This window comes from Rhinolophus sinicus, chromosome 1 (assembly GCF_057876585.1).
Source record: "Rhinolophus sinicus isolate RSI-liver-muscle chromosome 1, RSI-T2T, whole genome shotgun sequence".
In the NCBI taxonomy this organism is placed as follows: domain Eukaryota; kingdom Metazoa; phylum Chordata; class Mammalia; order Chiroptera; family Rhinolophidae; genus Rhinolophus; species Rhinolophus sinicus.
This window is the reverse complement of record NC_142501.1, coordinates 154,518,402-154,546,084: the sequence shown is the minus strand read 5'-3', so window position 1 is coordinate 154,546,084 and position 27,683 is coordinate 154,518,402. Positions and strand designations below refer to the sequence as shown.

At 35.6% G+C, this 27,683-nt stretch overlaps 1 protein-coding gene across 1 annotated transcript in view; it reads left to right on the top strand.

Moving 5' to 3' along the window:
- The first annotated feature begins 512 nt into the window (after window positions 1–512).
- Window positions 513–27,683, top strand: part of TMPRSS11A (transmembrane serine protease 11A) — a 38,960-nt gene continuing 11,789 nt past the window's right edge. Inside the window, exons 1-7 of the mRNA XM_088794707.1 lie at window positions 513–646; window positions 5,236–5,357; window positions 7,406–7,524; window positions 19,435–19,443; window positions 20,038–20,105; window positions 22,072–22,232; window positions 25,821–25,859. Of these exons, the coding sequence (XP_088650833.1) occupies window positions 513–646; window positions 5,236–5,357; window positions 7,406–7,524; window positions 19,435–19,443; window positions 20,038–20,105; window positions 22,072–22,232; window positions 25,821–25,859 (652 nt within the window). The remainder of the gene's footprint in view (window positions 647–5,235; window positions 5,358–7,405; window positions 7,525–19,434; window positions 19,444–20,037; window positions 20,106–22,071; window positions 22,233–25,820; window positions 25,860–27,683) is intronic.

Genomic DNA, 27,683 nt, shown 5'->3' with positions numbered 1-27,683 from the left:
GGAGGTATTTGGGTGGCACTCCGGTCTGGTCTGAAGCCAGACAGATACACTGGTTCTGGGGCTTTTGGGGAGAGGTGTGGCGCAGACCAAGTCAACCACTGACTGTATCCTACCCAGGGCAATTGGTATAAGCTATAAAGTGATCTGCAAATGGTTGCCATTTGCACTGGGCTTGGAGGTACCTGGGAGAGGCTAAGCTGTGACCAGAAGCCAGCTGATGCTAGGGCTGGGCTTGGGGCTACTCAGCAAGAGATACTGGGCACACCAAGGCCAGATACTGGTTGTTTGGTGTTTGTGAACCTTTGAGAAATTTTAGGAAAGTCCACAACATGAGCTAAGACAAGCCATTTGTTTGGAAAAGCAACAGGAAGCAGGCTGGGTAGTTAGGTGGGGCAGGATCTCAGGAAATCACCAGGGCAAGGCAAATGGTATTAGCCAGGTTGGTGGAGAATCAGATATGGCACCTGCTTATGTGTACAGGCTGTGTGATGTGAAGGCTCAACAAAGGAACAATGGCTTCTAACAGCATTTCTGTCTGGCAGAAAGCTGACCCTTCATCCCTCACCCTGAGCCAGACAATTCAGTTCCTCTTTGTATGTCCCTGGCACATTCAGGGCTGCTGCTCCAATGTTGGAGCTCAGAGCAAGTGAGCCTGTCAGCGAATAAGTCCTTGCATGGGCCCTTCAAGAGGAACACCTGAGACTCCATCAGCCACCTGGCTCACTCAGCTACAATCTCCACCAGTTTCCACAGCCAGAAGGTATGGGGACTTCTCTTCTCAGTACTGGAACCTGGCAGGGGACCCTTCACTCCTCCAGGGATACTCTGCAGGTGAAATATCCCTCCTGATTTTTAATTGCTGCACATGGGTGTGGAACCAGCCCTGTTCTGTGTCTGAGCTAAAGCCTTCACTTGCTTTTTATGCTGTTTGAAATTTCACACATTATTTATTTGGGTTAATAGGAAGCCTGTTCCGAAAATGGAAAAAAATCACTCTGAAAAGGAAGTTTGATATCATAGAGAAAAATGGGCTTCTGAGTCCTAGTGGCCAAGTTAGGTTACAACTCTGCATACTGGCTGCATTAATTGAGTAAGCTATTTGCCAGTAAAATGAAGATAAATAATTCTACTAACAAGCGTGTTTAGAGGATGAAATGCAACAATATATCAACAATTCCTACAAAGTTAGTATTTACTATATAGCAGTTCTTACTACTTTTAGTATTAAAGAGCTATTCTAAAATAGTCACAGAGTATCCAGACAGTATTCAGATATTCAGAGTATTCAGATATTCACATATGTGAGTATTTAGATATTCACATATCAGAGTATATTAGGTCAACACAAAAGGTTTCTGTTCTATAACAAATTACTGATTTCAGTGGCTCAAAGAATGATGATTTTCATTAGTGGAAGGAGAGTTTGGCACTCTGGTTCTACAAAAACTTTCCTCAAAGGATGGGCACCAGACTAGGAAAAGAGAAGTAAAATTTTTTGGCACCAAATGGCTCCCAGGAATTCAATGCATTTAGTACCTTTGTTCAGTTACAATAAGAGTTAAGTAGAGTTCTGGGTATGCCTGGGAAGCTAACCAACAATTTCATTTTAAATCAAATAGTATATTTTAATCTTCAAAGACTGTCCATGAAGATTTATGGAAACATAATCTATCTGTAAAAGGGCATTTGTAAAATAATTACATGTACCTACATTTGTATAATGATAACATGTACCTACAAGAAAGCAGAAAAATAATCCTGACAAAGGAAAGACTTGGAGCTCATAGCTAAAATTACAAAGGACATGTGGTTGACTGTGGAGTGAGCCAAAGTTGTACCTTTAGGGAAGGTCTTTCTAGAAAAAGGAGATCCATGTGGAATAGGGGGTCCATAATGTATTTTCTAACTGAAGTCATCTTTGAACTCACATATATAGAAGTCCTCAGCTTAGGACTGGTTACTGAAGAAATAAATATCCCAACTCTGAACATTAACAATTCATACTGCTCTAAATATTCTCCTCTCAGTCTGAAAGACTGCAGAAAGCAAAGTCACAAAAATATTCAAATTATTACCATGTTTTCATTGACAACATTTTTGGAAAAATCATGTCATGAATACCCTGAATAATCAAGCTTAATGAAGGTGTAATGGATATGATAAATTGGATTTCATGCAGACTACAGGTTGTGTTACTCTGAATAAGTATCCTCTGTACTTGCCATTTCCCTAAAAGAATGAAGAGTGACAATTAGGTCATGATGAGGGATTACTTGCAGCTTTCTTCCCATTTTAAATTCCAAGAGTTCACCTTGTAGTCCCCCAAATTATTACTTGAATAAAATATCCCTTAGTCTTCTAATTGTATGCTTAACATAGAATTATGTTTTAATGAAATAGTTCTCTACCACCCCAATTATAATTAGAGACGATTTTATATCTCACATGCTTTTTCTGAAGGCTATTGATTTCTGTCCATTTTCATGAAAGTCATATTTTAAATTGTGATAAAATTCTAAGATGGTGCCCAATATTCCCATCCCTTGGTGTACACATTCCTTCTCCTAGTTATTCAAACATTAATCTAGGTGCTGCTGTGAAGGGATTTTGCAGATATAATGAAGGTCTCAAATCAGTTGGCTTTAAAAAGGGGAGATTATCTTGATGTGCCTAACACAATCAAGCGACACCTTAAAAAAGGATAAGTAAGGCTCTACCTGGAGAGAGATTCAGGATGTGTGAGAGATTTGATGGGAAGGAGATTTACCATGGACCATTGCTGGCTTTGAGGATGGAGTGAGCCACATGGCAAGAAGCCAGATTTCAAATTTCATAAATCACTTTGAGTTCCAGCCTTACTCCTGTGTGTGTGTGTGTGTGTGTGTGTGTGTGTGTGTGTGTGTGTGTTTGAATAACTTGGAGACAAACTGATAAGATTCTCTGGAAAAACGAACGGTCAAAAAAATTAAGAACAAATGAACGAGGGACTAAATGAATAAATAATAAATCTATTTATGAATTAAAACGTAATCAATGGAGAGGGAGTCTAGCATTGAGAAAAAAATAGTGTCCTACCAGTTAGAAGACATGAGTGTGTGATGACTGCTGGTTCTATTATATTGGAGAAGTCACTTAATCATCTCAGGGCCTCAGTTTTCTCATCTGGAAAGTGTGTTAAGCTATACTAAATAGCTTCTAAGTTCGCCTTCTGAGTTTAACTTTTAAGCCATTTAAGAGTAATGTCACTCCCCATGGACTTTCTGCTTTTAGCTTCTAGCACCTTAGCTCTTATCCATCAGAGGACACATGCCTTCCACAGCCAGTGTCTACATTCTTTATAATCAGTTGATGCACATATTGTCAATATTTTCCATACCAAACAGAATTTATTGTTTATAGCAAAACTACCACCTTCTTAATTATTTGGTCCAAATAGTTTGTGTTTTTCATTCTAGCATTATATATATATATATATATATATATATATATATATATATATATATATACACATATATATATACACACACATATATATACTTTTACATACATATATACAAACATATTATATATATATATACATATTTATATATAACATATATATTATTCAAAGGAAAATTTTCCTGTAAATCAATCATTATTTATTAAAAGTCTACTTAGTGAAAGCATTGCACTAAATCTTGAAGAAAATATGAAAAACGCCTTTTGCCCCCAGAGAATTTGGCTTATCAATATACACATGAGAAGATAAATTCTAATGAAACAAATAAATAAAGTGGACCACAATGGCAAATTGTAGAGAAGGAGCATGAGAAAATGAATTAGATAACACAGGCCATTTTAAGCTGCTTGACTCTAACAAATCAGGTATTCCCTCTCTCTCAGCCTCTGTTATTTCATGTAAGGTTGGTAAAATACCTGCCTGACGCTCATGGATTTATAAAATTCTTGCTCTGTACCAGCTATTAGGTTTTAATGATAACAAGATGAACAAGACTGGTCCAGCCCATTGAGGAGTTCACAGTTAAGTATAGGTTAATATATATGGAAAAATAATACTTGATACAATGTGATTAACACTACAGTGAGCATAAGGTGCTGCGGTAAAAGGGGATTTATTTTATACTCCTAAATTGTGGAAATTTCCTCTAATCCTGATGTGATGCAGTATAAAATATAAAACGTTACTTCTGAAGTATTCTTGCCAACTGAATTTACCCCAAATCTAATCAAGTCTTTAGATCTAAACTGAAGTTTACAGGAAATGAGGGGGATAGAAGAACAAGTTAAAACATAGCACAAGAAAGCATTCAAACTAGCGCAGAAGATGGGACATTCTAAAGGAAAACTGACTTGATCTCTTCAACAAGTCAAATTTATTAAAAAATAAAAAGGAAGCAGAACTCTTTTAAATTAAAAGACACTTAAAAGACATAACAACTAAGGTGCTATGTGGTCCTTAATTATGTCCTGGTTTGTAGAAACCATCTGTGAATATAACAGGGACAACAGAAGAAATTTCAGATGGAATGGTTGCTAGAAGATACAGGAATATTGTTAACATTTTAGGAGTGTTATAGTGTTGTGGTTATGTTGGAAATATCATAATTGTTTAAAATAATGATTTGGTGAAAGGTCGTGCTATCTTATTTCACATTAAAATATAGTAGCAAAAATGAATGAAGCAAAATGTTAACAGCATGATGAACGTCAACAGCAAAAATGTTAACAATTGATAAAGTGATGTGATAAATATAGGTGTGTTTTATAATACCATTCTTTCTGAATTTCTGTGTTTGAAAATTTTTGTAATAAAGTTAAAAATGAAAGTTAAGTAAATGAGATAACAGATTTGAAATCACTTTGTAAATTCTAAAAGAATAGACAGATAAAAGAGATTTTTTTTTTTAAATAAAGTGTTGGAGAAAGAAGGAATGAATGGTCCTTATTCATGCGCATGTTTTACTTTGGACCACACTGCTAAGAGGAGTCAGGACTGGCCACTACATGAAGCCACAAAACGCCTCTAGACATATAAGCCAGGGGCAATATCACGGATTCTCAGGTCCTGATTTTTTTAACACCTCCCCTTACACCAAGATGACCTTGAGCAAAAATGAAGACAAATGTCTTCTTGCTGGGAAAGGTAGGCTAAAGCAACTTGCTCTTATCCAAAGAGAACCAGGAAGCCTGAACTGTTACAACATGAGAGTAACTGGTAAGTTTTTCCTTTTACAGAGCAGTAGGATTTGGCACCCGAAGCAGAGGTTTGCAACCATGGATGATCGCCCTTCTCATTGCTTTATTACTAACAGTAGTGGCAGTGACCATTGGTCTTCTGGCTCACTTCTTAGTCTCTGGTAGGTAAAATGGGATTTCACTTAGTCTGATTTGATTTTTCTATAAAGCTAATATTCATATATGTAAATGTAATTTTGTCCAAAAAGCATTTGTACTTTTACCTGTAAATGTCTACATTCAAAATATTTTCTTATTTATTTAATCATTCCATCCACAGATAGTTACTGAATGCCTATTACATGCAAATACTTTTCTGGGTACTCAAGATACAGTGTTAAGCAAAGCAGACCAATTTCTTATCTCTTTAGAGCTCACAATTTATTATTCTTTTGAGAATCTACACAAAAGATTAAAAAAAAGTAATTGTCTGAAATTTACTAGTAATCATAATAAACTAACCATTCATTGTATATTCAGATGAAAAACTATGATAAATGAGTCATTAAATTAGTTACTAAAATTGGGTCTTTTATTCATCATTTTTTTTGTCCACCAACATTTCAAGGACAAAAGAAAAGCACATGTCCAATGAAATAATGAATTTTGAAATGATTGTTAAACAATAAATATGGCACAATGTTGTTATTTCTTTTTAGAGAAACAATTTCACTCTTTCCGAAACAATATTCAGGAATTTTTCTTCTTTTATTGCCTGATACATTTACAATCACACAAATATATATTTCAGAATTCTCTCTTTTTATATTGTACCTTTCTCTGCACAAAGTACAACCATTTACATTTTTTGACAAATCTCTACAATGTCACTCTGACACAGTTACATGTGATAAAACAACTAGTTCAGGTTGCTTACTTGAATGATCTTATCTGTTGCCACCTTCCTCATACTTGATGGGGGAGTACAGACTCTACTAGGAGCTTTAAAGGGCTTAAGAACATAGTTCTGGGCCCCATATGACAATCCCATCTGCACTTTAATTCTCAGGTTAGTTAATTTGATTGCACAAAGCCCCTTTACTGTGACTATAAGGATTGATTGATAACAGTATAGATTACATAGATAAGTATAAGGACGACCAAAAAGGCTTTACATAGTCCATAGATGTCCCACTTAGGAGATATACCATCCTGAGATCCCTCATTCTTTTTTAGGTCCATAGCTAGGAAACCCTCATTGTGTCCTCCCTGAGCTAGGAGAGAGGTTGTTTTGTGGTTGTTCTAGTCTCTATCTTTTTCTCTAGTAGCTTTCCTGTCCCAGCGGCCTGCCCACAGTCTTTACACAAAGATTACCACATTCCTCAGGAGTCTCCACTGCTCTTTGTGTTCCTGCCTTTCCTGACCCCTGAGCAGAGATCTGATTGATTCATCCTGTTACACAATATTCTCACATCCAACCTCAGACAGCTTTTTTCCTTTTTTCCTTTCCTTCCCTTCCCTTCCCTTCCCTTCCGTTCCCTTCCCTTCCCTTCCCTTCCCTCCCCTTCCCTTCCCTTCCCTTCCCTCCTTCTTTCTTTTCTTCCTTTTTTTATTGTTTTTTATTGTACAAAATAATTTAACAGTTAGACATTTACACCCCTCACAAAGTGATAACCCCTTTCCCCTAATCTACTACCCTTCTGACAGCGTATATAGCTGTTACAATTCCACTGAATTTATTCCCTGGCTCTCACATTACAAATCAAAATTTACAAAGATGTTCATTTACCTCTGCTGATGGTATACATTTCACCTCAGCAAAGGAGCAATATGGTAATTAAATCTTCCAATGCTAGAGTCAGAATGTCAGGGTTTAAAATTTGGAAGGGTCACTTAGTACTTGTATACATATAGCAAATTACTTAATGCCTCTGTTCCCCACTTTCCTCATCTGTGAAGTGGGGATGACATTAATCTTAGAGAGCTGGTGTAAGGAATCAGTACATGTAAAGTGCCCAGAACAGCACTGGGCACATAGTAGGCACTCAGTAAATACCAGCTACTGTCATTAACCTAAAACATCAATCATTATTTTTATTATGCTTTTTATGAAATTAAATTAGAAAGAATCTCAGTGATATATTCAAGGCTTTATATTAGCCTCATTATAGTTGAATCCTGAAATCTATGCCAAAACCTCTTAACTTCCTGTTTTTCCTTTTTATCACAGGCCAGCAAACGGAGTATTATCATGGCACCTTTAAAATTTCAGATGTACAAATCAATAGTAATTCTGGACAAAATAGCATATACCAACTTAAGGATTTACGAGAGATGAGTGAAAACTTGGTAAGTCAGACAAAATTCTTTCTATCATAGAATAATACATTTGGAAGGGATTTTGTGGATCATTTCCCATAATATTTTCAAACATTATTTTCTGGCCACCTCCATCAGAATCATCGTGCAAATCCCCAGATCCCACTCCACACCCACTGAATCAGTGTCTGATGGGATGGGGAGGTGAGGATCAGGGAGCAAGGTAATCACCACGCCTAACAAATGGGTGATTCTGATAAAATGCTCTTTCTAACTCAACCACTTTATTTAAAGATGAGAGAAATAAGGTCAAGGGATCGTAGCCCATTACTCCCCCCATTCTTCCACACTATTACCCAAAAGAGAAAACTTAACCATACCAGAAGTGGTTATTTGTAAGACCACATGCTTTTTTTGTAAGACCACATTTTAAAATTTAAAGTATTTTTAAATATATGAGAAAAGGAAAGACAATCATAAATGCTCATTTTATCTTACCAATTTAGTAATACAGTTAAAATACTCAGAACTCAGAACTGTTGTGTAATTTTTAAATTAAATGTTAAGTTTTGTTAAAACTGAAATAAAGGATTAATCCCCGAAGTCAAAAAGTAAACTCAGCGGTATAACTGCTCTGTTCAGGATACCTGTGAACCCTCAGTCAAACACTAAGTTCAGGTTAACTTCCCTGACAAGGAAACACAGAAGCACAGTTATTTTAAAGGAGTGAAAATGACAGGTGTATCAGTTCCTTTTAGTCAAAACCTTTTTTTTCCAACCAAACATTTCCTTTCTATCTCAAATCAATGTTAATTTTTCCGTATCACGACCTGATCTTTGTCCTAGGCACGCTCAGTTAAAACATCCGTATAATCAATATGGAGATGGAGATGGAGTTTATAATATATTTTTCCAATTATCATTAAATCATGCATAATTTTTCTATCTTGAGGTTTCATCACCCAGAATCAATAATTAACATTTATAGATTGATATACATCTTACACTCTTTTATATTCAGAGCACCTTAGAAAATAGAATTTGCAACCATTTTTTGAGGAAAATCAGATAAAAACTAGATACATACGCCAGTACTTCCTTTGTTCTTCTCCTCCTAAGTGACTCCATATAACCTCCTCAATGGAAAAAAAAAAAAATAGTATGCCTTAGTTAAAAAGGTATACAAATTCTTTGAATAATGGAAAATGTAATTTATTGGGAAAGTTAAAAATGTGTTTTGTCTTCTGCCTGATTTGTTGTTTTAGGCTAAGACGTTGCCTTTACTGAAGTGAATGAACAGGAATGCAATAGGTCTTTTAAAAGGAAGTAAAAGAAATGCTAAAGTACATCTATAACAAAAATTCTTTGAAAGTAGACTTTTAAGTTTCAAAAAAGCATTTTTAGGAATGAAGAAACCTCAGAAGCAAAGGCTAAGCTAGGTAATAATACATTATCATCACGAATACACTCTATTGATGGTTGGATAAAGAGGATGTGGTATATATACACAATGGAATACTACTCTGCCATAAGAAAAGATGAAATAGTGTCATTTACAACAACATGGATGGATCTTCAGATTATTATGCTAAGCAAAATAAGTCATACAGAAAAAGTCGAGAACCATATGATTTCACTGATATGTGGTATATAAAACTCAAAACAACAAAGGAACAAAACAAACAAATGAAGAAAAACAATCGCATAAACACAGACAATAGTTTAGTGGTTACCAGAGGGTAAGGAGTTAGGGGGTGGTAGATGAGGGTAAAAAGGATCAAATATATGGTGATGGAAGGAGACTGACTCTGGGTGATGAGCACACAATGTGATATATAGATGACATGTTACAGAATTGTACACCTGAAACCTATGTAACTTTACTAACAATTGTCACCCCAATAAACTTTAATTTTAAAAGAAGACATTAATATTTTTATGATTGCATGAAGTATGCTTTGCAAAAGGGCTGAAATGACTTATATTTTAACCAGTGATATAAATATATACAAACTTCCCCAGACCGTCCTCTCCACTGGGGGTAACATTTGAAAAAATTGCTAACTGAAAAAGTTCAAAAAAAAAAAAAAAATACATACAAAGCCCTTCTCTAATTGTCACTATTTATTCTCCTTTAATTCTCATAACACCTCCAATTCGTCTCCCACTGCAGGTGACCATTCTGTATTTCATATGTGTTCTCTTGTTTATATCCATTTTTGCAAAAATATATTTTGTTGTTTTGTGTGCACATGCTTCTAATTGGTCTTTGTGCTATAAATCACTTGTCTTAAATCAGTTCTGGCTAAGTACCATAGACCGAGTGGCTTATAAACAACAGAAATGTATTTCTCACAGTTCTGGAGGCTGGAAGTCTGAGATGAGAGTACTAGCATGGTCAGGTTCTGGTAAGGGCCCTCTTCCAGGTTGCAGACAACAGACTTCTTGGTGTAGCCTCACAGTGTAGAGCAGGGAGTCTATTATAAGGACACCAGTCCCATTCATGATCTAATCACCTCCTACACTTCCCACCTCCTAATATCATGACATTAGGGGTTAGGATTTCAACATATGATTTTGGGGGGAAACAAATATACAGTCCATTCCATCACTTTTTGTTTCATACATTTTTACTCAGATCTGTTAAAATCTATCTATATTGGTAAATGTGTATCTAATTAATTGCTCTTAACTGCTATTAATACATGATGACTCACCATGTATATCTACCATGTTTTACCTCCTGCCCATCATCCAAAGAAATGCTGCACTAAATAGCTTCCTACTTATCCCCTTATGAACACATGCTATTTCTTCTGGAAGCACCATTATGGGGTCATTGGGTGTGCATGCACTTAATTTGACTAATTGGTGCTAAATTGCTCTTCAGAGTGGCTGAATCAATGCATACTCCCATCGGCAGTGAGTGAGGATCTCTATGTCTCCAAATCTATGCTAACACCTGGTATTATTTGGCTATTTAATTTCTGCCAGCCATCAAGTTATATCTTATTCATGATTTCATTTGCATTTTTCTAATTACTGATGGGTTTGTGTATCATTATATATACTTGGTAGCCTTTTGGGCTTTCATTTCTATAAATTGCCTATACCTATCCTTAGTTTTCTATTAGTGTTCTTTTGTTTTATTAGCATTGCTTTGCATGTGTTCCTTATATTTTCTAGATATGAATAGCTTGTTTTGTTGTAGATATTATACTTATTCATTCTGTCTTCTATTAATTTGGACCAGGGTGTTCTTCATGAGAAATAAAATTCATAATTTTGAAATAATTACATTCATCAAATTTATTTGCCTTATGGTTATGTTTTTAAAGCTTTTTTAAAGAGAGTCATTCCTTCTTTCTAAGTCTACAGTAAAATACTCCTCTATATTGTCTTCTATTAACTTTATAGTTTTACCTTTTAAATTAGGTCCTTAATGTATTTGGAGCTCACCCTTGAGTGTGACGTTAGGTAGGGACCCAAGTGTTATTTTCCATATAATGAGCTAGTCTTCCCAATTTAATTTAACAATCTGTTCTCCCAATATATGGTGTGATTATTCAGCTCTTTATACTTCTTGGCACCTCAGTTTTGCAGAAAATGAAACATGATCTGTCCACTCAAACTGCTCCCAATCTGTTTAGACTGATGAGAGTAACACACGTGAAACTGAACATCATAACACAATGTAATTAAGGATTAAATTGTACGTTTAGGACAATAAGTACAAAAGAACTTCAAAGAAAAGGAAGATCAACTAGGGTTCCCATGGTCAAGAAAGGCTTTGTATTATTTTAGTTCTATTTAAATAAGACAGGTGTCCCTTTCTCTCCACTCCCTATGTTACCCTTAGGAGAATTACAGGAAGGGTTCATGCCTCATCCCGAGCCACTCCTATTTGTTGTTGCTAAGTCCCAATGAATCAAACCAGATTCTTCTCTCTGTCCTATATGCGTGCTAACTAGATAGCCAAGAAAAACAGGTTGCAAGTCCTGTTCTTCCTCATAATTTGGGATTTACTGATTTGAATACAAACGGAGATGCAAAAGCAAAACGAATTCATGCTCATATACTGCTAAAACCCATCCCAGTGCTCTGAGATAATAGCACAGACATATCTCATCTTTTACATCATTCTTCAGAGAAGGTTTCAGTAACCAGACACCAGCAATTCATGATACTCCCAAATAGATTCATTTCATTGTTGTTATGAGTTTGAATAGGATCACTGACTGAGGGAATATTTTATTTGGAGAATATATTTTAGAAATATCAAAAAATATTTTAAATTATAAGGTCATTAAAAGTGTGAAAGTTATAAATCTATAACCCCATAACATTAATTATAGCTAACATGTATTGAATGCCAAGCACCACACCAAGCACCTTGTATGGATTATTTCAGTTAGTCCTCAAAAACAGCCTTATTAGGTAGGTACAATTATTATCACAATTTACAAATGAAAAATTCAAGGTTCATAAAAGTTAATTTACTTGAGATCATATAGCTAGTAAATACAGAGGGTGCCAAAAAATGCATACACATTTTAAGAAAGAAAAACTGTATTAAAATTTTAATGCTCAATATATATCAATAATAAAAAAATGAGTAAAAGTTACGTTTCACTTCTACAATTACAAGAGGTGATCAAAGTAGTTACCATTAGCATCCAGACACTTCTGATTACAGCAAACTACTGCTTGAGCAACATTGACCAAAGTGCCCACTTGTACACATATTTTTGGCACCCTCAGTATATAATTAGGCTTTGAAATTACATGTCCTTAATTAACTTCTATCATCCTTAAGGTCAACAATGTGGTTTTACTTCCCAACTACTATCCCACAAAATACCAGTAATCAAGTAATTAACCCTGATAAATCAGTCTCTGTCAACTATACTATTAACATAGGCCAGTGACTATCATTTGCACTAACAATGGCAACAAGTGGAAATTTCCTTAGGGTTGTCTTCCCCCAAACAACACTCCTGTGGTTTTTGTTATTGTTGCTCGTGTAGCCAAGGCAGTTCTAAATTTTATCTTCTTTGAACCCAGGAACATCAAAAACAGGGCCAGAAATTATCCACAAAATATCCTTGAGATTATGTCTTGAGTTATAGAAACAAAAAACTTGGAAAGAGAAAGTGATGCAAAGAGTAGTTAGGACCACTCCCTAAATGAATTAGAAGACAAAATGACATTTGGCTCTGATCAACACTGAAGCAGGAAGTTCTGTTGAGAAAAAGCAACTGGGACAAGGTAAACTTAAACTTAACTAAGGTATCAGATATTTAAAGCTAGAAGGTGCATAAGGTAAGATAAGTAAAAGATGTCTAATGCTTGATGTAGGGCTTATGGCCTTATGCCTAGAGAGAACAGATTGGATTTGAAAGATTTGAGGGGAAAAAAACAAGCAGATGTTGTCAAGAAACTTCATATTCAGAGATTAGAAAAGCTGGATGTAGAGTGTGGCTGAGTCCTTGTTTGAGAGCTCAGATCTACATTTATTTTGTAATTGAAGATGCAACTTTACTGAATTTATTGATTAGTCCTAAAAGTTTTTTGGTGGACTCTATAGGATTTTCTATATATAAGATCATACATCTGCAAATTAAGACAAATTCACTTTTTCCTTTCTATTGATTTTTAGTTTCATACTGTGGTAGCCAGAAAAGATACTTGGTATGATTTGAATCTTTTAAAATATTTGTTAAGATTTGTTTTGTGACTTAACATGTGATCTATCCTGGGGAATGTTCTATGTGCACTCAAGAAGAATGTATATTCTGCTGCTACTGGATAGAATGTTCTATATATGTCTGTTATGTCTGGTCAAGGCCACTGTTTCTTTGTTGATTTTCTTTAAATGATCTATCTATTGTTGAAAATGGGCTTTTGAAATCCTCTTTTATTACTTTATGGTTGTCTATTTAGCCATTCAGATCTGTTACTATTTACTTAATTTAGGTGCTTATGCATATATATTTATGATGGTAATATCTTCTTAATGAATTGACCCCTTTATCATTATCATTCTTTGTCTCTTGTTACTGTTTTTGACTTACAACCTCTTGTCTGTATCAGTTTTTGAAGAGAAAGACAACAGTCAAAGCAACTGTAATAGAGAAAGGAAGGAGGTTGATGGATATATATATATGTATGTATATATATATACACATATATATATATACACACATATATACAAATATATATACAGATACATATGCATGTATATATATATACATATATACACACATATATACATATATACATATATACATATATGTACTCGTACAATTGTATTTGCATATGTACGTCTAGCATAAATATCTATGATTGGAAGAAAGATGTGGATGGGTTTTTGCTGAGGGGTTTTTTTGAGAAAGGAAGCAATATTAGCCATCTTTAAGTTTCCTGATAAAGTTATAAACATAGCACAGTTTTCACTCTACTAGATAATCTGTTTACATTATTATTCATCATTTAGGCACTATAGAGTCTCAGAAAAACTACTCTCTCTCTGTCTGACAGAATAATCAGATTTAGATATTTTGAGGACCACATACCTGGAAAAGACAGGAATCATCTAAATAATAATCTTCCCTTGCTTTGGGCATTCTGGTTTAAATATCTTCAATATAACTTTAAACAGATAAAAGTATTTATTTTCCTTTTTTGAAAAAGATAATTTATAGATCTGGGCTTTTGTAGTATACTTAAATTTAATAACGTATCACCCATAATTTATCACGCTTAATTGCAAACATTTTAATTCTATGAATTGATTTTGCCTATCAATCTCAGGAATATAAACCAATTTGGTTTAAGGTTATCAAATATATTACTACTTGTTATATATGATCAGTCACAGATGTCTGTTTGTTTCCTTCCAACATTCCACTAAGAAACATTGAAGAAGAACTAGTGCAATCAAATAATTTTGATAACATCACATAATGTCACAACCCACTGGATGATATCATTATCTCCTGATTTAGAGTAATCAGAGAGTCACATTTTCTTTTTTTTTAATTAAAATTTATTGGGGTGACAATGGTTAGAAAAATTACATAGGTTTCAAGTGTACAATTCTGTATTACATCATCTATATATCACACTGTGTGTTCACCACCCAGAGTCAGTTCTTCTTCCACCACCATATATTTGACCCTGTTTACCCTCATCTACCACCTCCCTTATCTTCTGGTAACCACTAAACCACTGTCTGTGTCTATGAGTTTTTGTTTCTTTGTTTGTCTTGTTCCTTTGTTGCTTTCAGTTTTATATACCACATATCAGTGAAATCATATGGTTCTTGACGTTTTCTGTGTGACTTATTTCGCTTAGTATTATAATCTCAAGATCCATCCATTTTTGTCACATGGTATTGGCAGAAAAACAGACACACAGACCAAAGGAATAGAATTGAAAACCCAGAAATAAACTCACATAAACATGGACAGATAATTTTCGACAAAGGAGCCAAAAACATACAATGGAGAAAGAAATCCTCTTTAATAAATGGTGCTGGGAGAATTTGAAAGCCACGTGTAAAAGAATGAAACTAGACAGCTATCTGTCTCGTGTACCAAAATTAACTCAAAATGGATCAAAGACCTAAACATAAGACCTGAAACAATAAACTGCATAGAAGAAAACATAGGTAGTAAACTTACGGACTTTGGGTTCAAAGAGGATTTTATGAATTTGACCTCAAAAGCAAGGGAAGGAAAAGCTAAAATAAATGAATGGGACTATATCAAACTAAAAGGCTTCTGCACAGCAAAAGAAACCACCGACAAAATAAAGAGGCAACCAACTGAATGGGAGAAGATATTTGCAAATAAGTCCTCTGATAAGGGGCTAATATCCAAAGTATATAAGGAATTCATACAACTCCAGAACAAAAAAACAAACAATCCAATTAAAACAATGGGCAGAAAACCTGAATAGACAGTTCTCCAAAGAGGACATACAGATGATCACTAGACTTATGAAAAGATGCTAACAACACTAATCATGAGAGAAATGCAAAAAAAACCCACAATGAGATATCACCACACACCCGTTAGAATGGCTGTCATCAATGAGACAAATAGTAACAAGTCCTGGAGAGGCTGTGGAAAAAAAAGAAACCCTCATATACTGTTGGTGGGAATGCAGATTGGTGCAACGACTATGGAAGGCACTGTGGAGGTTCCTCAAAAAATTAAGACTAGAATTACCATATGACCCAGCAATCCTTCTCCTGGGTATCTACCCCAAAAATCTGAGAACATTTATCCATAAAGATACATGTGCTCCAATGTTCATTGCAGCTTTATTTACAGTGGCCAAGACATGGAAACAACCAAAGTGTCCTTTGATAGATGAATGGAAAAAGAAGTTGTGGTATATATACACAGTGGAATACTATTCAGCCATAAGAAAAGATGAAATAATGCTGTTTGCAAAAGTCACACTTTCATGGCGCTTCACCTATACAGTCACAGACCCATATGACACTGGATCCAACTGCCTTCTCCGATAGACACAGCACTGGGTTTGAAGCTGCAGGAGTTATAAAGAAAACTTGTGAAAATGAAGTGACTTGATTCCCAGAAGACCAACAAGCCTCAAAATCCTGTAAGCCCCATCAGCACTCAGGTTGGTGCTGCTCTATACAGGCTTAGGATAATGATTCACAGCTGACCTATTGAATGCTGAGTTTTGCCAAAATCTAGAGTTTTAAATAGATACAACTATTTTAAAGGATGACAATAGAACTATTGAGATTATGGTTCTTACTTTTGGTGGCAAAGGAAACAGGCTGCCTTTGGAGAGGGGGTATAATAGCTGCAGGTCCCCTTACATGTGCTTTCTACAGGTAAGTGGATAGGAGCTCCTAGTGAGAACCTACTTGTGTGCTTGCCCTGAGGTCAGCTGGCTCACTGCTGTGTTACCTTGGACAATTTACTTACTTATCTATATAATGCAGATAATAATCATATTCACATTGGAGGGTTGATGTGAAAGGCAAATGAGCTCAAATACAATGGAGCTTGTGCCTGGTACACAGGTGAAAGACAATAGTGATAACTATTCCTCTGTTATAACTAATGTAGTTTCATCATGGAAGAGCTTTCCACAAGGAATCAAATTACCTGAAAACGTCAAAAAGGAGAGAAAAATTACCTTCATATAATCACAGTCAATTTTCTTTTTTCTCCAGAAGCATTGATCTCAATCTAATGTAAAGCTCATTAAAAACTTTTACAAAAGTATTTTGGTAAATGCAAAGCTTTCTGATAAATAAATTCTCCCTTTCTTTTGTTAATTCATTCAAAAGCATGCTGCATTCCTATACATTGTAGAGTATGAAGTGATGAATCACTGTCTCCATCCATAAAGCATTTGTTATTTAGTAGAGGAGGTAACATATTTGCATAAGTAACTATATTAAGAAGTAGATGGTATAAGAGGGATAAGAAAAATTAAGACAAGAAGTAGAAAGATTACTCTGAGGTTCAAGGAATAACCCCCAAAAAGGTATTATCTGAAATAGACCTTGAAGGAGAGTTGTGATTCAGAAAAGCAGAGTTAGAAGAATGGATGCGGGTGCTACAGACCAAAGGAATAATTCAAGAAAGGCAAGTACACAGGAAGGGCCATGCCTGAAAGTAGTGTTGCCAAGCCTGAAAGGTAGTGGTGGCGAAGATGGCTGGGGGGGTCAGTGGCAGCTGGTGACACCCTTGGACGTCTGACTGTGACTGGAGGCTCAAATGCAATTGTGCTCTATTCTCTATTTCTACTTTGAGTTCAGCCCTTGCAGCAAGGCAATGTCCATTAAGCCCCGTTTAGGGCTAAAGGTGTATTTTTTAAAAAGCATCTTTTGTACATCCTTTGTGAGGTACTCTTATTGTAATTAGGAGAACAAAACAGGAGCTGAAGTTTTCTTCATAGAATATTTTGGTTCCTTTAGTTCTCAGGGGCTCATCTGTTGTGATGGTGGAAGAAAGTGTCTTTATATCCCATTGGCCAATCTTCAGTAGCATGCCTATCTGAAGTTTGTATTCTCAGCCCTGAAACTGCCCCTATGTGAGCACTGTTGGGACAGGAGACAGTTGGGAGTACCTGACAGTGAAAAGGCAGGCGAGCTGTGTAAACAGAGTTAGTTTGGGAATGATTACTGAATGGTTGGGCGAGGTCTGTTTGTTTGAGTTGACAGCCTCTCCCTAACTCTTTCATTAAACACCCAACTAACCTCAAATTGCCCTCTTAGAACTTAATCTCAATGCAATTTCCAGCATTTCTAAACCATCAATCATAAGGAGGTACTACCCTGAAAGGGGGTCTTTTGTTCAATGTTAGGAGACTAACCCCATCTACAAAACTACAAACTCCCCAGATGGGAAGTAGGATTGATGTATAAATCACCAACTCTATTAGGTAGTGTAAGAAATATATTTATAACAAGCTGGCACACAGCTTAAAAAAGTGTCCTCTGAAACTTCTGGAAATTCAGAATGCCAAAAAGTGTTGGCAAAGTGTTTCTGATGAGGTAGGCCTTAATCTACCAGGAAAACAAGATTTTGGGGTCTCTAGAAAGCAAGTTCATACATGAACTCCATTCTGGAATATAGTTTATTTTCATGTTTGCTCTGATTTACCCCCAGTTGTAAATTCCTTTAGTGAAGGAATCCTTCCAGCTAGTCTGTGCCCTAGCATTTCTCAAAGTGTTTTCCTCAGGCTATCTGGTCACCTAAAGATCCTGGGCGTATCCCCAGACCAAATCAATGAAGCAGGGTCCTGGAATTTAAATTATAAAGAAGAAACTTCCTTATTTCTATAATTGCTGAAGTTACTTCTACCTAGACTCTCCTTATGTTATCATTTCAGCTCCTGTCTTCCCAGACAAGTGAACTATTCAAAGATGGAACTGAGACTGGGTTTAGATATTCTTCCCAGCCGGCATGCTGCCAAATGAATGATGTCACCCAGAGTCAAAAACAATCCAATATCTTCACCAACAAGTTAGGAATGGCCAAGGGATTAATTGTGGTTGGAATTTCAGAGGATAATTACACATCAAACTTCTTTAAATACCCAATTGCTATTTTCTTTTCTTCTTTTTAGTATTTGCCACTTTTCTCCCGTTGTTTTTTGTTTGCCTTTGCTTTTCTTTTGGATTTCCCCAGAATACTGAGTAATAGTACCAGCTGTGGGTGACAAGAACAGAAATGCTTATAACAATTTCACACTTGTGAAAACATATCTTCCAAAACAGTTTCATTTCTAGCATATAAAATCCACACCTCCTCAGCCTATTTGAGCTTTCCTTATTTAAATACAAGTAAAGGTATATTTGAGATACCAGCAAGTTCTCTTTTTCTAAGTATGTCTTTGATCTTAACTGTACAGCTATTACCAAATACATATCTTTACAACTTTTATACTTCATTTTTTAAAGTCAATCAACTAGTTATCTTATAACATACTGTTATGTGTTCTGTGAAAGAAATTGAAGTAAAATGTACATCACATTTAACAGGGAGGTTGTGTGATTGATGGGAAGAGACGGACCTACAGACAGAAGCCCTAAGTTTAATTCCCAATTTACTATCCAAATGATGCCAAAGAAATTCATATAATGTCTCTGAGTCTCAGTTTCCTCTTGAAACTAAATAAAAATCAAAACAATTCTTATTTCATAAAGTTATTGTAAAGGTTAAAGGACATCATGCATATTTTGGTTCTCAGTTAAGCATTTATGAATGCCTGATAATACTAAGGAAGTCCTTGATCCCAGAAAAAGCCTTCCATTTATTTTTAACTTTTGTATTTTTCAAAATGAAAATTGGTCTTCTTGCCCCTTCCGAAAGGATGTAGGTCATGTTTTATGCACTTGTGGTTCCACTTCTATCAAATGTGAAACACAGTGCTCTCATTCAGGTAACACAGGTGCCACCAAGTGGCCACTAGGGGATACTGCAAGTCAAATCTAGGTAGGATAAGCCACAGCATCTTGATGCTATGGCAGGCAATTAGAAATGTGCGTATAGACCAAAACCAGTAATTTTTCTTCTTCCTTGGTGACATAAACTCACTAACAGAACCTTGATCTAACATGCAACACCACCTTACTTTTTCTTCCTCCCTGATTTATCCTAGAGCCTACAATCAACAACAATTAAAAAACCATTGGCTGTCACCTACATAAATCTCTAATGCCTCTTCCCTGCACTTACAGCCAAAGACCGGCAAAGAAATCTGAGACCTGCAATGCCCAGATGAATGCAATGCCCATATGAATGCTTAGGTTTCCCCCAGACCAATTATAACCAAAACGCTGGGAAAGGAACCCCAGCATCTGTAACTGTTAAAAAATAAAAGTCCTGGAAATGATTTTGTTTTACTGTGAGGATTGAGAACCATTGGTTTAAATAATGACATTACTCATGTTAAAAATGTTTTCTATTGCTTTAATATTTAATCAGGGTATATTCTTATTATAAAATATCTTATTAACACAGAGTTTCTCTCTTGTAATAACAGGTGGATGATATATTTATAGATTCGGCCTTGAACAAATATTATATCAAGAACCGAGTAATCAGACTGACGTATGTATATTTGGGCAAAGGGTAGTCACAGCCTTCACGGACAAAGGACAAAGGAGACAGAAACACTCATATATTCTGTGCTTCTATGAGCTAGGCTCTTGGCTAGGGATTCTCATAAATGTTATCTCTACAACAGTCTCAATATAGGGTTGACCACCATTTTGTAAAGGAGAAAACTAAAAATCAGGGAGGTTAGGTGATATGTTCAAAATTCCCCAAATGACAGAACCAGGATTCAAACCCCACCTATTAATTCCAAGGCCCGGAAATACCAGAATCTGTGGTCTTGGGAAAACCCAGGAGCATGTCACTGCAGAAACCAAGTTGTATTCTTTTGACAGACACGTCATTTCAAAAATATGAAGAAGGCAAAGTTGACTACAACATGGGGTCTTAAGTTTTAGCTGCAATGAAGCCCTAGTGGCAGGAGGCATATCCAAAGAAAAAGGTGTTTCTGTTTTAATAACTTTTCTGTTTGTTGTGGTGTATAGAAAAGACTCATATCAGTTGCAGAAATTGCTCATAGGTTTCAATTGTGTTATTTGGAAAGCACATGGCAGCAGAAGATATAGGTAATATGTACAAACCTATGGGGCTATATGACTCATCTTAAAGAAAATGAATATATTAAGACAGATTTATTTGAAGGAAATAATAATCACTTTTTTTTTCACTAATAGACTAATGCCTTATTGATGGATGCACTCCAATTTCCTTATACGTTTACTGAGTAACCAGTGACCTCCAGAAGGATTTTATAATATAAATTGGATAGATTTTATAACATTTAGGAGATAAAAAGTACATACTTGCTGAAAATTTTTAGATTCCATGCCCTCTGTTTTCAAATTCTGATTGGAAACATAACATTCTAGTAACATTATCATACTTTTATGAACTTCTTTGTATTTGTAGCCATTATCCCTACATAAGTTTTTGCATGAGTCCAGAGAAATTCCACCCGGTAAACAATGTTTTCCCTTTGATTTAAGAGGGAAAATTACTTGGACATATGTTTGTCTATTTGACATAAAGTTTTGATCATTTATATCTTCATATTCCAGAGCCTAAATGGACCACAATATGTAAAAATGCCCCAGAATTGATATGATTTTGGAGTCAAAGGATTCAGGAAAATAGGTCTTTAGTGTTTTTTTAGAGATTGAATCTTTTGAAGTATAAAAATAAGAGACATGGCAGATCAATGCACAGGTTTCTTTTTTTTTTTTTTAAAGACCTTTAATTGCTTTGTTCTTTTTAAGATTAAGAGTATGCAAAATTCAGTGCCACAAGTAAAAGGACTCGAATCTGTGTATAAGAAAAAGTTCAAGAAGTTAGATATGTTTAATCTGGAGAAGACTTCATGGACCACAATATTGCTGTCTGCAAATATTTTATGTAGATGAAGGAACTGATAGTTTATGTTATGTCCCAACTGGTAGACCTAAGCTTAATGGATGGAAGCTATAGAGAGACATATTTCAACTCAAAATGATGAACTCTCAAAATCAGAGCTGACCAAAGAGAAATATGCCTCTCTAAGGAAGTACATCTTCCATTATTTTAAGTGCTGTGCTAGAATTAGAGGATTACTTGTCATGGATGCTCTAGAGGTGATTCAGGTATCAGATACATAGTGATTGGTCAAAGAGATCATTAAAATTTCTTCCAATCATCAGAGTTTGTGATTTCAATGATAATTTTTTGATATCTGAATCTTAGCTAACTGCTATAACAAGCCTTCAAATTAATGGGGAAAATGCACTCAAACATAATGAAACTTGAATATGGAACATATGAAAATGATCTTGGGTCAGAGAGTGACATATAAAAGATGTCAGTGTGAGATTAGCCCTTGACACTTTCAGCAATTCAGGTGTAATTCAGGGGAAGAAAATACAGGGAAGATTGTAAGACGATACTGGATGTATCCTTTGAATAATCACCTTTCTGTTGTGTATCATAGTCCAGAAGAAGATGGTGTGAAAGCAGATGTTGTTATGGTATTCCAGTTCCCCTCTGCTGAGCAAAGAGCAATAAGAAAGAAGGAAATCCATAGCATCTTAAAGCAGAAGATAAGGAACACAAGAGCCTTGTCAATAAATGCTTCATCAGTTCAAGTTAATGGTAAGTAGCTACCTTTCTATATAATGTGAAGTTCTCTGTTAGGTTCATTTTTTGTCTAATCTTACACTTACATGCCATATTTCCATTCCAAATATTAGCTAGAATTTAGATGAAAGAAAATTTTAAGTTAAAAAAGTGACATTTTAAGGTTTTATTATTCTCTGAAGAAAGCATGTCTGAAGTTAGTTATCAAGTAGATTTTCCTGCAGTAATTGACTGGTACTCATCCCAGAATAAAGGCAAACTCTTACCACTAACAGAGAGTTAATCTGATCTAGCCACTGCCTCCATGACTAAGTGAAAATACCAAGCATTTAGCAACAACTTCTTTTCTGGGTAGGACCTTCCTAAAACAGAAACTCATATTTTGCCTTTTAAAAATATGGATGGTTTCTGTATATAGTGAAATTACGAAGTTTTTGTAACTTCTTTCCTATGGGCATTTGGGAAAACAGTAAACCAACTTTGGAGCCACTATAGCCATCTTATAAGTAACACTTTAAAAATCACTAAACTAGAAAAATATATATATATTAAAACCATTATACCATTATCATTCCTCTAAAAAGAGAATCAACCTTTATCAGGGTCCTTCTCTATGCCCTTTACATGCAGCATCTAATTTCTAGATTCCTATGAAGTAGACAAATTCATTTTAATAGATGTGAAAGAGGGGCAAAAAAGATAAGGACTCTAATAATTAAATGGAGATAAGATTCAAACCTAGATTTCTAATTTCTTGAGAGGCTCCATTTAAAAAGGGTTCTGTGGTCAAACACATTTTAGAAACTCTGTATATGATAGTCATCTCTTGGAAATTCATCCCTTATATTAGCATATTAAAGGCTCTGAGGAATCTAGCCAGACAGAAACCTGATTACCCTTGTACATTAAGCTGCTTCCACAAGCATTTACTTCCGGCAGACAAGTGCAGATTTCCCCTACAAATTCTAATGGACACCACATGTAGAGTCACAGAAAATAATCAGAGTGATTCATATCAGATGTGAAACAGGGTGCCCTGCCCTTGTAAGGGTCTGGCCGGCTCTTCAAGAGGAAACCTGACCAGGAAGTGAAAATCTGAGGGAATGGGATGGGCTGATGTGACAAAGAGTCAGCGACTCAAGGAATAAAGCTGAGGACCTCTCCCAACCCAAGAGCAAAGAACCTGTCAAGGGCTTAATCCACTTTCTTTGTTAGATGGAAAGACAAATGAATCGATGTTGTGAAATAGCGGCAATTCTGATAAGTTACATTACGTATTCCATGTAATTTCCAATAACCTGTTAACTTGCCAGTAATTAAAAAGCCTGAGCTATCTGAAACCAGAAATGAAACATGAAATGGTCATAGGCTGCCTGGTCTTTCTGTTTCTTGCAGGTTCAGTTTGAGAGCTGCAGATTATTTTAATGATGTAGTAGATTAAAATGCAGGATGTGCTATTGGAGAACCCGATGTGAGAGTTACCCGATTAATTCTAACTCTGATGAGTGACTGCAGGACCACACAAGTATTGGCCCATGTCTTTACCCCCATTTTCTCATCTGTAAAATTTCAATGATAATGTTTGCTCCTCCTGAAATTATAGAAATACCCTGAGGAGCTACAAGGAAATAGAAAATAGAATATGGAATAAATAGGCTGTTACCACTTAGAAATCAAGTAAACCATGCATATGCTTTAGAAACCTGAAAGCATTAATGCGAGTGATTGACAGGTAGTAAGACAAGCTAGAACCTTGAGGGTTTCCAAATTTCAAAACGTAAAAAGAACAGTGTTTACTAGCACTTAGGAAATGCCCATTTAGTGGAAAGCACAGTAGAAACCTCAAGGCAGTTCTTCTAGGCAAAAACACTGCTCTCCAGGAACACTTAATTTTGGAGACCCCCAATGAATGGAAAACTGATGAAATTCTAGACTAAGTCTACAAATAATCCTGCAGCCCAAGATTTAGCCATCATTTGTCAAAATCTGTGTTTTTGTTCTGACAAGTAACTATGTGGTGTGGGTCCTTCATGTTATGCAATGTGTCAAAGCAAAGCTGAAACCAACATCTTTGCATTGCAAACACCATGGCTATGGAAAAGCAGCTCACCGCCCACATTCAGTGAGTGTGTGCTCCAGTTCCCATTATGCTGGAGCCCAGCATGTAAAGCCCTGAATGCTAATCACATTACTCCCAACTCAGAAGTGTGGTAGAGGGTTACTTTCAAGACTAGGGTATTAATGTTTCGTATCACTCCTAGATGCAGAAAGAAAAAATATTTTGTCAAAATTAGAAAACTTCAACAGCTAGTTACTTGTGTATGCGTAGTTTACCTCCAGGTGTAACCATTCTCCCTAAAAATTCAACCCTTAAAAATCCAATTACACTCACAACCACTAAACTTAACCTAGTATCATTCCTGGAAAGAGATGATTTGCATCTTGCTCAGAAGTTAAAACTAAATCAGAAGTTTTAACTGACAAATTCTATTTTCCATTTTTGTGCATTGCTAATATGGGGCATATTAAAATAGTTTTTTTTAAAAAATGAAACAAGAAATTTACTACCTTAAAAATACATTTGATGGAAAATTGAGTTCCTTCTACAGGGTAAGCATTGAGAGTGTGTCCTGAGAAATTGATTCTTCACCATTTGGTGATTTGGGGATGACTTTAAAGGTATCCGTGAATTCAGTATTTTCAAACCCCCCACTTTGCAGAGTTCATCAGTACTAGTTTCCAAAGTGGGATTTATAGAAAGAAACATTCTTATTTTGCACAATGGGAAGTTAGCTGCAGAGAATATAAGTCTGAGAAACATGGCACTGGTACAAATGAGTAAAAGTTTATCCTCATTCTGCTCAGTAAGCCATTTTATCTTGAAAATCATCAGTCTTCATACAACCTTCTACCAATTTAAGTCTAAATGTTTGTGTTTCCTTTATGAGATTCCTAACTTTGTTAGGAATTAACAGAATTTAATCTCAGTTTCTGTCCAATAATTCCTCTTTACCATACTCAGTTCATGTTGGATAAGAATACACAATAGTTTTTTCTTCAAAAAAAATTATTTTGATAATTTAAGAACTATGTTTTAGAAGAATTTTAAATACAGTGGGCATTTTCAAAGTTTTTTCCATTCCTAAACCCTTTGACCAAGGAAAGGCTTATATGAAATCTTAAATAGAAGAGATGAAAACAGAACTGTTCTGGTTGAGGCTGGGTTTGAGCCTTAAGAACTCATCTACTTGCTCCTTCTTTCCCTACTTTCTCTATCTCCTGAGGTGAAATCCAAAGAGGCTTTATCCTGCACCATTGAAAAACCAATGTTCTATATTAATACAAACTATTTGTGCTTTTTAATCGCCCACTATTTGTGTTTTAATCACCTACTGCTTGAGGTATTACCCACCTAATTAGAAATCACCTATAAGTCTCTACAAAAATTCTGCACATATACTATTATATCAGGTAGCCATTCTCCTGATGTATATGCTCAACTGTCTAGAATCTACATATGTTCGGTACTCTGATAATTTCAGGTCATTGAGGCCAACCAGGAGAATATCAAATTATCATTCTATGTTCTATTTTGTTTTTCAGCAATGAGCTCATCAACAGGGAAACTAACTGTCCAAGCATGTAAGTCTAGTTAGCTTATACAAACAAGTTCAATTTCCACATCAGAAAGGACAATATCTTCAAATATTAGCTCATAATTTCCCATCCATGTCCTACATTTTCTCTGGGAGAGAACAACAATTGGGCAATAGATGGAAATACTTTTCTTCTAACTCTGAGACCAATCTTTTCTCAAGAAAAACATTTAAGGTGGTTCGAATTTGGGGACAATTTGAAGAAATTATGTTTCTGGTTTGGAATAAATGAACTTGCTTTCATAATTTTCTAAATGCTATGAAATGTGCTTTCTGCTGAGAAATAAAATAATGAGAAAGTGATAAATGGGGAGGAGATAGACCCCATTATCTATGACTGACCTATACAATTTGCTTCATATATATCCTCTTCACGATTGACAGCAGCTCCACTTGCTTACTTCATATCATTGCTGCCTAAATTTTGAAAGTTTCATACAAGTGGTGATGAATTTGAGAAAAGGTATTCATGCATTTGCCTCTGTATCTTACAAATACACCACACTATACATTTTTATTTATTCATTCAGCAAATATCTTTTTAACATGTACCAAGTGCCAGAAAGTATCACTGTGAATAAAACATGATACTGCTTCTAAAATTAAGAGTTCAAAGATAGGGGAAGATATAAATAAATCAGGACATGTTAAGACAGTGTGATAAATGCTATGACAGAGTAAGTACACACCACTATGAGAGTCAATCACAGATCCAGCTAAACTTGTCATGTCAGGAAGGGATCCCTGAGACAGCAAACAGGAGAGGCTATAAATCAAGTAACAGGTGGAATACCGTGTTTCCTCCAAAAGTAGACCAGGTCCTATATTAATTTTTGCAATAAGACCGGGTCTTACATTAATTTTTGCTCCAAAAGATGCATTAACATCATGGTAGGGCTTCTTTTCCGGTTAGGTCTTACTTTCGGGGAAACACGGTGTGTGTCCTGGGTAGAGAGAGTAGTATGTAAAAATGTCTTGTGAAAAAAAAGAACATGGTCATTTCTTCTAATTTCAAAGTGTGGCTGGAACATCGAATGGGGGATAGGGGTATAGAAAAGGGGCATGCTTAATAGTGATCAAGGACCAGAATCATGCTGAAACATTTTGACTATATTTGGAGGGCAATGAGAAATCCCTGAAGGGTTTTACACATATCAGAAAGATCACTGTTTTCAGTGCAGAGAATGAGTTGGAGGAGCAAGACTAGAGGCAGGGAGATAAACTGGGAAGCTGTTGTAGTCCTCCAGATGAAAAAAAAAAAAAAATGGTAGTAGACTATAGTAACGGCAGAGTGATGGAGAGTTCTAAAATGACTAGCTACAGTTGGAATGTAATCAATACCAGTAAACTTTGTTTTTTATATCTCATTAGTTGGAATAAGAATTGAGCCTACCATTGTTTCTTTATTGCCACCATATGCTAAACAGGCTTAATTCTTAGCAGGAACCCTAAGCAGCACACTAATCTCTGATCTGATGTACATAACAGAGTACGTATTTATTCCCACCAATAGTGAATATGATGTTTCTGTGGAAACATGGAACCCTCCATCCTGAATAGTGAGAAACTGGCCATAATACCTTAACCCACGCACACCTTAGGAACTAGTCACTCAAAATATACAGGTAAAGGAGTTCTAGCAAATAGGCAATTACTTGCCTGGTCAGTTCTTCTGGTGAGGACTACATGTCAAGGTTGGATCTCCTACAACTGGGAAACAATAATCTTAGTAGGCACTCAAAGCACATCTATATAATTGATACTGCAAGTCTTCACGACACACACATTGGACAGGTAACCCCCATATAAC